This window comes from Musca domestica, unplaced genomic scaffold, assembly GCF_030504385.1.
Source record: "Musca domestica strain aabys unplaced genomic scaffold, Musca_domestica.polishedcontigs.V.1.1 21, whole genome shotgun sequence".
NCBI lineage: Eukaryota > Metazoa > Arthropoda > Insecta > Diptera > Muscidae > Musca > Musca domestica.
The window spans coordinates 10,955,562-10,970,662 of NW_026712258.1; the positions used below are offsets into that span (position 1 = coordinate 10,955,562).

At 37.7% G+C, this 15,101-nt stretch overlaps 1 protein-coding gene and 1 long non-coding RNA gene across 3 annotated transcripts in view; one reads left to right on the plus strand and one right to left on the minus strand.

Annotated features, from left to right (window-relative positions):
- Window positions 1-15,101, minus strand: part of LOC101895117 (dihydropyrimidinase) — a 44,215-nt gene continuing 29,114 nt past the window's right edge. For both annotated transcript variants that reach the window (XM_059122705.1, XM_059122704.1), the window contains exons 2-8: window positions 6,863-6,926; window positions 6,700-6,794; window positions 3,794-3,984; window positions 3,309-3,730; window positions 3,023-3,246; window positions 2,229-2,956; window positions 1-748 (exon numbers count right to left, since the gene is read on the minus strand). In XM_059122705.1, coding sequence (XP_058978688.1) covers window positions 669-748; window positions 2,229-2,956; window positions 3,023-3,246; window positions 3,309-3,730; window positions 3,794-3,984; window positions 6,700-6,794; window positions 6,863-6,910 — 1,788 coding nt within the window. In that variant the 5' untranslated portion in view covers window positions 6,911-6,926 and the 3' untranslated portion in view covers window positions 1-668. The remainder of the gene's footprint in view (window positions 749-2,228; window positions 2,957-3,022; window positions 3,247-3,308; window positions 3,731-3,793; window positions 3,985-6,699; window positions 6,795-6,862; window positions 6,927-15,101) is intronic.
- LOC131802441 (uncharacterized) overlaps window positions 3,611-15,101 on the plus strand; it is a 35,713-nt gene continuing 24,222 nt past the window's right edge. Inside the window, exon 1 of the long non-coding RNA XR_009342180.1 lies at window positions 3,611-3,748. This is a non-coding gene — a long non-coding RNA (uncharacterized LOC131802441). The remainder of the gene's footprint in view (window positions 3,749-15,101) is intronic.

The window sequence follows — 15,101 nt, forward strand, 5'->3', positions numbered from 1 at the left end:
ATATTAAAAATAAAAATAAAAAATAATTATTAAATTTAATTTTATTAGAAAATTGTTTTGGGGGACCTAACCCTATCCACATTGGTTACAATTATTGTAAATAAATGTCATATGTAAAACATATATAAATAATTGTTTTTGTTTGTATGCAACTTGCCTATCCTAATGGTAATGTGTATGAATATGCTGTGTTAGTTTACTAAATTACATACATATTTGTTGTATAACTAGTTTTGTTTAATTATATTGTTGCAAAAAAAAAAACACAAATGAACAAACAAATTCATCAACTCATATTTTAATTTAAAATATTAAAAACAATTTGATTTTGGTATTTAGCATTAAGTGTGAGTGAGGGGTGAGTAAGTGTGTGTGTATGCGTTTAAATAGTTTAATATTAAAATTAGTTTATGAATAAATAAATAAAAACAAAATAAATAAATAGGTGTATAATATATAGGTATTTTTTTATAATTGGTCAATTAAGTGTTGTTGTTTTCTGTCTCATCTATGTTGTTGTTATACTCGGCAGAATGAGTGATGGCGTTAGAATTGCAGGTGCCACCCACTTATCCACCTTTCCTTGACAAAGTCATCTCAAAATGTTATTTCTTTTGGATTTGTTGTGCGATAAGGATGTCTCCCTCAGCGTTTGGTGACACAGCGATTTACCAGAAGCCAGACGATTTGCCACCTGGAGGATTTCGGACTTTGATGCATGAACGATTGCCAGACTTATCCAATTCCTCTGCAAGATTTAAAAAAAGTAAAAATTAATAAATATTTGTTGGCTTAAATGTGATTGCGATTAAAAAGAATGGATTTAGCCTGATCTAATTATAATATACATAAATATTGGGCATGTTGGATTGAGACTCCCCTTCTCCCTGGACTATAACGACACGACCTACTTTATGGTATTTTGAAAACTTCAATTTCATTTTCCGACCAATTTCTCTGGCATTTGAATTAGAATTAGATCGAATATCAAAAGCCGATATTAATAAAAAATATTATTTAACTCATTGAAGGGCTTACAAATTTCTGCTCGGCCAAACTCAACGTTTTTTCCTTGTTTTCCAGATAATAAGCACTCAGCATCGAATCATAGATCAATTTAGATCCGATTTTCTTATCTAGAAACATATTTCCTTTTGATGATCTGCCTAAAAGCACATTCTGAGTCGATTTATGCATGTCCTTTCTTACGACTGTCCATGTATTTTTGTAAACAAAGTACCGATCGCATTTATTGCCCGATCGAGATATTTTGTGAAAATAATTTATTTAACCCGAACCCTATTGAGATAAGAGATAATCGGTCGAAATTTAGATATGGCTTCCATATATATCTTCAACCGATTTCAGGTTTATTGTGCACCAAATGGCTAACGAAGCTGCTAAAATTATTCCAGTGACAGCTGATTATATTGTTTACAAGCGCACAAAAGCATTTTGGGGTGAATTTTCCAGAAAAAATGTTATTCGTGATAGAATTCAAGCGCAATGGTGCGATTTCTTTATGTTTAGCTGGAAAACCACAAGTGGCTATCGTTAGAGCACTCCAGCATTTATTTATGGGAATAAATCTTTTGTGTCTCGTACCATCGCTCGTTAGCGTGATACCGTTTGTATTAATCGACCGTTGCATAAGAATAAATGCCGAATATTATCGCGAAAATATTCTGGAGGGTGTATTAAAGCCTTGGGCACGCAAACATTTTGGCCGCAGACTTTAGACATTCCAACAGGACTCAGCACCATCGCACTCAGCACGCGCCACCCAAGAATGGTTACAAAATGAGGTTCCTCGCTTCATCTGCATCCAGCGCACAATGGCCACCAAAATCTCAGGATATCAATCCGTTGGACTATTGCGTCTGGAGTATTTTGGAAATCAAGGTTGACACTAGAAAATACCAAAGTGTCGATCACCTCAAGCAAGCGCTTCGCCAGGAATGGGCCAAAATACCGCTGAGCAACATTCCGGTAGCGTGTGACGGTTTCATTGGTCTTTTGAAGACCATAATTCGTGCCAAAGGTGACCAATTCGAACACATCTAAACTTATTCTAAAATTTGATACTATTTCCAAAATTTTTTGCTTTCATTCAATACAATTAAAAAATAATCTAAAAATTATGGCGTTTGACTTTGTTACAGTTTTTTATCTCACCCTGAATGTTAAAGCCTTACATTTTTGAACACGTTTGTCTGGTCGTCACTTACCGCTTATTGAAAATGTCGATTCTTGCATATTCCTCGAACCGGCTACATGGCCAAGACCACATGGTGAATTTGTACCGATCGAACCGCCACCACCACCGGCTGCCAGACATTGCGAGGGTGACAATGATTCTTGATATGGTATTTCAATTTCCAAAGCGGTCATATTCATTTTCTTCATATCGCCATTCAGCTGTTCATCGGCATGTTGATCCTCGCCATTGCGTTCTTCGTTCAGGTTCACCTTTCCCTCCAACACATCGTAGACATATGGTGAACGGACTTCGGGATTCAAGAAACGGCCAAAACCTTCGGCCACTCGCACTGAACCATGTTCCACAGACACTCGGCCACGGACCAACACCATTTCGGGTACACCATGGCAAACCATACCCTCGAAAATATTGAAATCGACACGATGGTGATGGGTATCTTTGGATATTGTGCGGGTGGCATTGGGATTCCAAATGACAACGTCGGCATCCGAACCGACAGCAATGCGTCCCTTCTGCGGATACAAATTGAAGATTTTGGCAGCATTGGTACTGGTGACGGCCACAAAACGGCTGGGATCGAAGAGCCCGGCATGTACGCCCTTTTCCCATACAATGGACATGCGATCCTCGACACCATTTGTACCGCTAAGGATTTTCGAGAAATCATGCATGCCACGGGTTTTGTCCTCTTTCTTGAAGGTGCGATTATCACTGCCGGTGACTTGCAGGTCATCACTGGAAAAGGTATACAATTTATGTTAATAAATAAGGTATTTTGGTTTAACAATCGAAAATACTTACTATGCCAATGATTTCATCAACTGGCTTGGCGTTTCAGGGGATTCACGAATTGGAGGACTGGTGGTGTAATAGATGCGTTCATGTTTGGGAATGCCATGCATGGAACGACCAATTGAACTGGCCAGGGTTTCACCAAAGACACAATAACCGCTGCGTCGGGCCCGGCCCACAATTTCAGCCGATGACTTGGATGTGATCGATGTGACATACAGCGGAGCTTTCATCTGCCGGGAATCATTTATTATCATAAACTATTGTATTGGATTAACAACAACCTCTCACTTACCTGATGAGCCAAAATACAAGCCCGATTTACAGCTTCTGCCTCGACTTCCTCCTGACGTGATAACTCATGACCTTCGGGACCAACCACCCCCGATGCTAAAAGTTTTGAAACATTCTTGGCAATAATATCGCCATTTTCGGCATGAACCAAAGCCAAGGCTCCCAATGACCGTATGCGTTCGAGGGCGTCCAAGAGCTCTGAATCATTTAGTTGACTAACACCCTTATCGGCCATGGACAATTTAAATGAATTTACACCCAGTTCTTCGCACATGATTTTCATTTCCGAAGATACAGATTTGGACCACCATGTTAGACCCACATGCAAAGCGTAGTCGCAACATACTTTGGGATCAGCCCACGCTCGCCAATTATCATAGGCCTCGACGAGGGATTCACTTCTCTCCGGAAATACACAATCGACTGTAAGATACGGAGAAGGTTAATTTTTAATTTGAAAGATTTTTTTTAAATTTTGATGCTCACTGATGGTCGTGGTACCGCCAGCCACAGCTGCCTTGGTGCCATGATAGAAATCATCGGCTGTCACCGTTCCGCCTACCTTCAATTGAAAATGGGTGTGTGGATCAATGCCACCAGGTATGATCAAACGACCGGAAGCATCTACGACGCGCACACCGCCAGGTACAACAATTTCGGAGGGTGGTCCAACAAATCTGAAATTTAGAAAGACATATTTAAAATTGAACAGACGGCCAATATTCCAACCAGGATATCAGTCGATATTTCCTAGAGGAGAGCGAAAAGGTAAATTTTAATCTAACTACAAAAATATATTTTTATACCCTTCACCATTCTATGGAGAGTATATTAACTTTGTTATTCGGTTTGTAACTCCTCGAAATACTCAAACCCTACAAAGTACATATATTCTGAATCATCGTGAAATTCTAAACCGATTTAGCGATGTCCGTCTGTGTGTCTGTATGTTGTAATCATGCTATCTTTCGAACGAGTTGAGATAGAAGGCTACAATTTTGCACACTTGTGTATTTTGCCATTAGGCATTATTAACAGGAATTGTTTTAAATTCCGTACTTGATTTTGCTATGAGTACCACAGCCTATGACAAAAAAATGTCCGTATAACGATACTTCCCAATATTCGGTATTTTAATGATTTGACTTTTTCAAGTTTCTTCCAAATGGTGGAGGGTATTAAAAGTTCAGCCCGGCCGAACTTAATGGTTTTTTTTACTTGTATTAATGCAGCACGATACAAAGGGGACTATCTGAATGCCACACTAATTGTATAAATGATATTATACTCTCAGTCACATGAGTATAACATTTGATAAGCCCAAAATGAGTCTCATCAAAATAACGGTTTTTTCGTTCGTCCGTCTGAATGTATGCATGTATGTGTGCACGATAACTCTCGAAGTAAGTGGTCGATTTCGTCCAAGTTTCATACATTCTAAAATTTCTATCATTTTCTATCATTTCTATCTGGTACCTAAGCCCAGAAAATATCAACATTTTTAAAGAAAATAATTTATTGCATAGAAAGAGAAAGGATAATCGGATTTTGCTCCAACTTTGCAAAACCTAATATTTGCATCAGTGCTAGGTCAGGTTTAAAAATGGACAATATCGGTCCACTCCATCAAGTATATACCCCCAAAGGGTCAAAATGTTAAATAATTATAACTCTTGTAAAATGTAATGCACATTAAACACATCACAATATTTTTATTAACACAAGGTCTGGTGTGAAGTTGAAATATCTGGGCCACTCCTTCTGGTAACTCCCCACAAAAGTGTTAAAATGTTGAGCATACATGAAGCTCATAAAACGCGAAATTAACAACCAACTCCATTCAGACTTGGCACATCTCAATATTTCTATCAGCACAAAATTTGTTATGAAGATGGTAGAGATCGAACTATTCTCCCCCACAAAGGGTCGAAGTTTTGAATAACCAAAACGATTATAAAATAAGCATACGGTTCTCTTAATATTTCACACATCCCATTGTTTCTACTAACACAAGATCTGCTCCTTCAAAATTTTGAATATTCATGTCAATATTTCTATCGACACAAGATCTGTTTTAAAGATGGTAGAGATCGGCCCATTTCCCCAACCCCACATGGGGTTCAAGATTTTGAAAATCTAAACGCTCAATGAAAGCGAAATAAGCATCCAAGTCTTTTCAGATTTCACACATATAAACATTTTTGCTAACACAAGATCTGTTGTGAGGATGATATATATCTGCGAACCCCTTCTGGTACCTCACCCACAAAGGGTAATTTTTAACTTGTTTTTTTTTTTCTTGTCTTTGGCCAGTTGAAGTTTGGTGGGAATCGCAAGATATGGGCCACTCCGAATGTATAAATTTTAAACTCTTTGGTGGTATACCCGAAAAATAGTTCTTTGAAGACGAGAATTGGTTCTGGAACTAACAAGCTGACGTCCGAATTCACAAATCATAGGAAATGTGTAAATATTTTTGTCTTATCACGTTCTCATAAACGAGAATTCTCCCCATTTCGACTTTAGCGAGGTACATCGTTGTTACGGGGTAATCGAATGTATGAATGAGTACTTTAAGATGATGAATTATGGAGTAGGCTCTGGTGTCTAACTCGAGAGAAGCAAAAATATTTAAATCCACAAAGCTACAGCAACTCTCATCACACGCAATATGAATCATTATCGAGAGCCAAGCGACGCTTCTGGGGGATAAAATAAAATACTAAAATATCTTGAACAAGCAGAGATCAGATGGGATGGGAACTGAAACTTGTAAAATATCAAAATCTACATGATCATGTTACAACTTTAAACGTACAAAGTTCCTGATTAGCCAAAACTGACGAAACCTGGCAAGACAAATTGCGGTGCTAAACGGTCACTGGGCTTCTAATAACCATGCAAAGCTCCTACCCATTATGACCACTGTCGCAGCTGATGTTGAAAAACTCCCCAGTACCTGCTCTGCAACGAAAATTGAAAATTCTTGGACGGCAATTCCTTTACCATCATGCTGAGATAACAGAACTAGGTCTGGGAGACCTTCTGAGATTTCTTAATTCGTCCGGCTTGATTTAATTACCAACACATTAAAATCATAATAACAATCTCTACCCTACCCGAATGGTTCAAACCGTTATGTTTAACATAATAATTGATGTAATGAAGGATCCATAGCCACCATGTAAACTATCTGCCTACCAATCAAGAAAAAGTGGCGTGTCGCACTATATGTGTATTCGCAAAATGTAAAAGTTTTTCTTGTAAAATATTTCATTTAAATCTACTTTTCATGAGGGTCCTTAGTTACCCCACTGGCTACACCCTTGTTTTTGTGTCTAGCTTAAGCCACCCAAATTCAGTGTAGTTAATTCAATCGAACGAAAACTTACTTGATAGTGCCATCTTCAATGTAGACATCGGCTTTGAAGGTTTTATCGTGATTAACAATTTGGCCATTTTTGATGTAAACCCGGTTTTGAGCACTCTATAAAAGGCAAATACAAATTAGTTGTAGATACTTTTCCAAAAAAAAAAAATTATCATCAAATTTACCTGTAAATGGATGGGAACTTTTTTAACTGGCTTCGGACTGGTAGACATGTTTTTAAGTATTCAACTGAAATTAGAAAAGGAAAGGGAAATAAGTATTTAAATTCTGGGTGTACAATTCAAAAGGCCTAATAAGGCTCAATGACTTTTATTAGATTATTATTTTAATTTTTACAAAACCAAAAGCAATTTTAAAAAATCTTAATATTTGGGAATATGTTTCCAAATTTTGCTGTCAATTCTCACTGGTGTTAGATAAGCATAGACGAAACAAACCAAATTGCATAAAATATCCCAAAAACTGTGAAGACTCTGCAATGACCTTACCACTAGTTTAACCACAACGAACTGAAGTTTTGAAACGTTTTTCATTTTTTGCAGGCGGCATAAAAATGCATTCCTTTCTTTTTCCGAAAAATACATGCGCAGATGCTCAACATATATTTCTCCACACAGATGTGCGGAAACAGATAACAACTCCACTGGCATAGAACGACGGCAGTGAATGTCGTCCGATAAAAGAAATACCCCAACTTTGCAACACCCCTTTCGCCCAGGCCAGCAGGGGGATGTAACAGCACAACAATGTTCGACATGGAAAGCAAACCTACCCTTCCCAAAATAGCATTTTGACTCATTCCAAATGCAGAACGCTCTCATAAATATGCCACATAATCACAGCATATTATGTTGGCCGGTTTAGATCGTATCGAATCAAGTCCTTGCGGCATTTTATGAGTCATCATCCGTCGTAATGACCGACGACTGTATGAAATGATGTCGCATGCCACCTCCTTTCGTTCTCTCTAAACAGAGAGATACTTTAAACGCCATAAGGAACGGTGAAACAGACACGTGTCTGGGGTTTCTTTTTTTATTGTTTTAAATTGCCGTTACAAGTATTCCATTGCAAAATCGATGAATCGATGGAAACCCAACCCAAAGCAAGGAATATTGATACAGGTATAAAAATTACGGTGGGAACTTGCCATTCTTACCTTGGCCATTCTTTAAAAATATATGAAATAATATTCTCTTAGGGAACTGAACGTCGAGCAATAATTATTTGATAATTTTAACTCGGGAGTGAAACTTTAATCAACTCTTTACTCTTTTGTTTTGTGTGACAGCGCTTCCGAGTCATTCCTGTTAGAAAAATTCGATTGGGAGCAGAATCGCTCAAAATAGAGCAAGAGTTTACTTCAAGAGTCAAACATTTGAATAATCATTGCAGAAGTCAAAATATATTTAAATAATCGAACATTGGCAGAAGGTATACATCTGTCGGCGATACCGACTGATACTTTATAACTTTTTTTGCGCAAAAAGTACGGCAAAATATCAAAACTAGGTGGCAGTCCTTCAAATAAGAAGCTGGCATTCAATTAGAAGAAAATACAGGGTGAGATGAAAAAAACTGCAACCAACTTTAGACTCCTGTCATTTCTAAGTCACTCGTCCGACAGCTGTTAAAATCATTCCAGTGACAGCTTATTGCATTGTTTACAAGCGTACAAAAGCATTTTGGTGAGAACTTTCCAGAAAAAAGTTATTCGTGATGGCATTCAAGCCTGATAGTATGATTTCTTTATATTTGGCTGGAAAACCAAAAGTGGCTATCGTTAGAGCACTCCAGCATTTAAATGTGAATAAATCTTCTGTGTCTCGTACCATCGCTTGTTACCGTGATACTGGTAGCGTAGACCGACGTCAAGGAAGTGGACGGAAGAAACAGCAACATCAGCAGAAATGGTTCGAAAAGAAAAGAAGCGACTTGATCAAAACCCGCGTCGCTGAGGCCGAAAAATGGCTCGTGAGCTGAACATATCGCAGTATTCCATTCGGAAAATGTTGAAAAATGAGCTCGGGGTAAAGCCATTGAAATTCCAAAAAAGCGCAAGAACTTACACCGCAACTGAAAGAAAATAGACTTAAAAGAGCTAAAGAGTTGATTCGCTTGTCCGAAAGTGGTGAACTACCGAGTTCGGGTTTTTCCGATGAGAAAACATCCGTTGTCAAGCAGTTTCTAAACAAACAAAACGATCGTGTTTACTTGCCAAATAGGTCAGCTAAGAGGTCGGTTGGCCACCAGTACTCAAGCGCCAACCATGGTGATGGTGTGGGCCGCCATAACAGCCGATGGTCGCTCTCCGCTCGTATTAATAGACGGAATATTATCGTGAAAATATTCTGGAGGGTGTATTAAAGCCTCGCAAACATTTTGGCCGCAGACCTTGGACATTTCAAAAGGACCATCGCACTCAGCACGTGCCACTCAAGAATGACCACCAAAATCTCCGGATACCAATCCGTTAGACTATTATGTCTGGAGTATCTTGGAAAGCAAGGTTGGCACTAAAAAATACAAAAGTGTCGATCACCTCGAGCAAGCGCTTCGCCGGGAATGGACCAAAATACCGCAGAGCAACATTCGGGCAGCGAAATTCATTCACTGAATTTAAAAGAAATGTAAAAATTATGGCGTTTGACTTTGTTGCAGTTTTTTATCTCACCCTGTATCATCTTTACAACAGATCTTGTGTTAGCAAAAACGTTTGTATGTGCGAAATTTGAAGAGAGTTGGGTGCTTATTAAGCTTTCTTTGAACGTTTTTTTTTTTTTTTTTTTTTTTTTTTTTTTTTAATTTTGAACCCTGTGTGGGGAAGGTAGCAGAAGGAATGGTCCGATCTCTACCATTTTTATAACAGATCTTGTGTTGATGGAAATATTGAGATGTATCAAGTCTAAATGGAATCGGATATTAATTTCGCGTTTTATTAACTTTATGGTTATTCAAAATTTTGACCCTTTGTGGCGGAGGTACTTGATGGAATGGACCAACAATGTCCATTTTCGCACCTGACCTAGAACTGCTGCAAATATAAGGGTTTGTAAAGTTGGAGAAAAATCGGATTCGATCCTTTCTGTGCAGTAAAATATTTTCATTGGAAATTTCGACCTTTTGTGGGGGAGGTGCCAGAAGGAGTGAACCGAAGTTTAGACCAAATCGGATACTCCCTACGAGAGTTATCGTGCCAGTCAGTCAGACAGACAGAAGAACATTTGCTAGATCGACTCCAAATGTTCTGAAAAGGATTTGGTCCAAAGAGACCATTATTTCGATTAGTCATGTTTTGGCCGTATCAAATGATATATACACTCTGTAGCCGTATGGTTGAAGGTATAAAAAAATTAAAAAATAAAGGTTCTGAAACAAAATAAAAATGTTTGTTAGTCGCTGTTTAAGCTAATTTAGACATTTCTTCGGACTTCCTGGCCACAGAATACTTTTGGAATATTTTCCTAAAACTATTTCTTGAATTTAATAGGGACTTTCCACATTCTATGGCAAACTTTGTGGGTTTTTTTTGCATTAGTCGTATATGGTAACAAAAAAAGTTGTAATTTTGACAAAACAGGACCACTTTTCCAAAATATTTTAAAAGTCTGTATTTTAAAGATGATTTTCCGAGAAAAACCCAAAAAAAATCAAATTGCATATTGCAAAAATAGGAGAAGGATATCAATCCATACATTATTCTTTAAATAATCCATAATTAACCCAAAGCCATCGATTACAACCCCACAAAAGAGAAACAAATATAACACATGGTAGAATAATAAATTGTCCCTCTCTCTTAGCGGACAGCACTTAAGGACATTGTGTGTTCAAGTACGTTTTTATAAATATTCCACCCATTGCACACACATTAAAATAAAAATAGGCCCTGCTATATATTTCAAGTTCATAATCAATTTTCTAAAAAGTACTTTGCGTTGTTGCACCCTCACTCAACCATTGTGACCTCCAACCCCAAAGACCAAACACCCTGTTAACGTTTCCCTGGGAAACAAACTTTATTCGTTCGTTTTTTTATTATTTTCTTTGTTATGGAGAACATGATAGCATGTCGCCATGCCGTTTCAGTGTCTCCATTAAATTACACACATTTTTTCGCAAGTCTAGACTAAACTTCCCAAGCCGTAGACAAAAGTGCCACCGGCCAGACTAGAGTCGTGTTAACCTTAAACTTCTCCCATGCCACGAATCCCACAAATGGAGTGAATCAATTCATGATTTTGGGGGACACTCGAAATGGTGCGTTTTGTTTTGTTGTTGTTTGTAAATCAAAACAAACAATTTTACACTAAAACCCACAATGGACAGGCCACTGGGGAGACAAATGATGGTTGGCTGACTGGCTGGCTGTGTCGATCCGGTGTTGATGAATTCCATTCAAAAAAGAAGACAACAACAACAGAAAAACAAAAACTGTGACAAACGAGTTAAATTTAATTCAATTCAATTAAATTTTAGTTGTAATTTTGCAGTGCAAAGCCGCAAAACACAAACGGATGTCAGAGTAAATTCTCCGCTGGATTGGTATTTAGAACGTTGTCAAATTGTCGGTCACCAATGGCGGTGAGGCCTAGTATAACCTCTGCTGGTCATTCAAAGACCCCGGGGGAGATCTATGAACAATTTATTTTTGATGAACGAAGTGTTGTAAACTGCAGACAAATGAATAAATGGATCACTTAATTAGGGCCACAACAGATAAAATGAGTTGCGGTTTCATTAGGAAATTCTACTGGGAGTTTTAGGTTCGGTAACATAAATCTATTATTAAATTACGGCTGTAAATTGTGGGGATAATAACAGAAATTGTCATAAATTCATTGTATTGCAATGAATTCGGGTTCAATTTATAATACAGGGTGAGATAAAAGAAACTGCAACCAACTTCAGACTGCTGTCATTTCTAAGCCACTCGTCCGACAGCTGTTAAAATTATTACAGTGACAGCTCATTATATTGTTTGCAAGAGTACAAAAGCATTTTGGTGAGAATTTTCCAGAAAAAAAGTTGTTCGTGATGGAATTCAAGCGTGATAGTGTGATTTCTTTATATTTGACTGGAAAACCACAAGTGGCTATCGTTAGAGCACTCCGCTCGTTACCGTGATACTGGTAGCGTAGCCCGACGTCAAGGAAGTGGACGGAAGAAGACATCAACAGAAATGGTTCGAAACGTAAGGAAGCGACTTGATCAAAACCCGCGTCGCAGTGGCCGAAAAATGTCTAGTGAACTGAACATATCGCAATATTCTTTTCGGCAAATATTGAAAAATGATCTCGGGGTAAAACCATGGAAATTCCAATAAGTGCAAGAACTTACACCGCAACAAAAATACAATAGACTCAAAAGAGCTTAAGAGTTGCTTCGCTTGGCCGAAAGTGGTGAACTCCCGAATTTGATTTTCTCCGATGAGAAAACATTCGTTGTCCAGCAGTTTGTAAACAAACAAAATGATCGTGGTTACTTGTCAAAGAGGTCAGCTGAAAATGTGCACCTTCGATTGGCCACCAGAACTCAAGCGCCGGCCATGGTGATGGCGTGGGCCGCCATAACAGCCGATGGTCACTCTCCACTCGTATTAATCGACCGTGGCATCAGAAAAAAAATACGCAAACATTTTGGCCGCAGACCTTGGACATTCCAATAGGACTCAACACCATCGCACTCAGCACGCGCCACCCAAAAATGGTTACAAAATGAGGTTCCTCGCTTCATTTCTAGCGCACAATGGCCACCAAAATCTCCGGATACCAATCATTTGGACTATTGTGTCTGGAGTATTTTGGAAAGCAAGGTTGGCACTAAAAAATACCAAAGTGTCGATCACCTCAAGCCAGCGCTTCGCCGGGAATGGGCCAAAATACTGCCGAGTAACATTTGGGCAGCGTGTGACTGTTTCATTGGCCGTTTGAAGGTCATAATTCGTGCCAAAGGTGACCAATTCGAACAAATCTAAACTTATTCTAAAATTTGATATTTTCGTTTGTTTGTTTTTTTTTTTTTTTGTTTTCATTGAATAAAATTTAAAAAAAAAGTAAAAATTACGGCGAGTTACTTTTTTGCAGTTTTTTTATCTCACCCTGTATATATTTTATTAGGTCCAAATTATTATTTCGATGAGTTACTAACGGAATGACGAACTTAATATACCCTCCATTCTATGTATGGTGGAGGGTATAAAAAAGTAACAAGTCTTGTCATCTCAATTTAAGCAATAATACCATTCAGCAGGCTATCTTCCAAAATTCCAAAACGCAAGAGATACTGTATACCAAGGCTAGGTAAAGAGTATCCCTTGGGATATCTGTGTGTTCACCAACACAATTGTGAAAAATAAATTGTTTTGAATTTTCTGTCAAATTGGTTTTGAGAGAATATTTAGTTTTATTCGAGCAGTCGATGAGGAAGGTGCTGTCGGATATTTTCATGAATACACCGTAAGAAATATTGGATGATATAAATATATCTTACTACATATTTGAAACAAATATTTCCGAAATTATAAAAATTACAATTGTTAAGATGTATATATTTGATGGATTTATTTTTGACAGAATTTGTAAAAGGATTCACATGTTAGGAGTAGGAATTCATTTCATATTGACCGACAAATCAATTTCCATCTAAATTAATAGACATTTTCATATCCCCCGATTTCTATGAAATGACATGTACAGTCTTAGTCAATTTTAGGAAAAAGAGCAAGATGCTATGTTTATCATTCTGTTTGTAATTCATACAAATAATTTTTTAGAACCCAACGCAGGAAATGAGTTTCTGATCAGCATAAAATTCTACGACTATTTGCGTATGCCAGCCTGTGAAAATCGGTATTACTTTTTAAAGGGTCAACTTAGATGGTTAGCATGTTATGTCCGAAATTATTAAATAAAAATAACATCAAAATTATATAAAATTTCTGAAATTGAAATAATTCTACAAATAAATCTCCGAATTGTCTGTTACAATATTATTTTTTACCAACAAAGTTGTTTTGAAAACAGAAAATTTTAAATTGAAAATTTAAAGATAACAAATTATTTTTCACTCTGTAAAGAGAGGCAAAAAACAGTTGCAATATTTTATTATTTCAAAACACATACAATCACAAAAATTTTTTGAGGCTCTCTGCCTTGCCCTGCTGTATACCAATAAAGGGCTCATATTATCAATCTCGGCAACCGCAAAAACAACGAGAACATTCGTCGATAGCAAAGAGGACAGCATGCTGGCAATGAAAATCCAGCTTTCGACACTATTCCGCTTAATGCATAAGGCAAATAATTCTCGTTGACTTGGTGATGCCTAACATATATAGGGCTCAGTTTGTCTCACTGTAGACATGCTTGCTACTGTATCATTTTCTGTCCTCCGACTAATTAAGTTGAGTGACCGGTAATTCATTATACTGGGGCTTCGGTTCCTTGTTCCACAGAAGTCTTTGGCTCATTACTCCCAGGAACTTTAGCTCGATGATCCACAGGAGCTGCGACTCGTTGTACCGTATCGAAGCTCACACTTTGGTAGTGAATTACAAATAGATATAAACCTAAGCGCTAGCAAGAACCATTTCCTAGCCATTGTAGATGAATCGTCGGTACTCTGGACATTATCCCTGGCTAATTACACTACATCAACCACCCGAGGACCAATCGTGAATAACCCAATGATCATGATCAAGGCCTAGATAAGGTGAGCCAAGGAGACTACTTTTGACAACGATTTAACTATAAACTTAGTAGTTTTTGCACAATTGTGCGTTGACTCTCTTTGAATTTCAAATCACAATAAGTTTTTTGACAGCAAACTTGGTTGTCCGATGGGCTTACTGGCCGACCTTATGTAGGTTGACAGAAAATTCAAAACAATTTATTTATTTACAATTGGGACTCTCTTAACCTAGCCTTGATTTAAATTGAGGAAACACCTGATTTACACGTCTAAATATACCCTTCCTATTTTATGAGGTTTAGAGGATCCTTAAGTAGACCCCGGATATAGCTGAGTTTACCTCAGCCGTCAAGAAACCATGCTACAAAATACTATAAACCCTTGTTAAAAGTCGGCAGGGAAAAACGAAAAAATAACCTTCTTAGGTTATAACTTGCAAATGAGCAAAAACTTTACATTTTGCAGCCCTATACGTAACAAATGTGCGTTTATGCGTATTGCGGCTTTAGAGCCAAGTCGGGGGAAGGCATATTTTGCCCATACCCATACTTCATAAATGAGGCAAAAAAACGCAATAAACAGTAATTCCATTTAAATGAAATTATCCGATTTTTATATTCAAATTCACATCTGTCCCCAATTCGCATCTGTGTCAGTCTCTCTCTCTCTCTCTTCCATCCCTCTGTCTCAACGACGACCAACTATCTAATG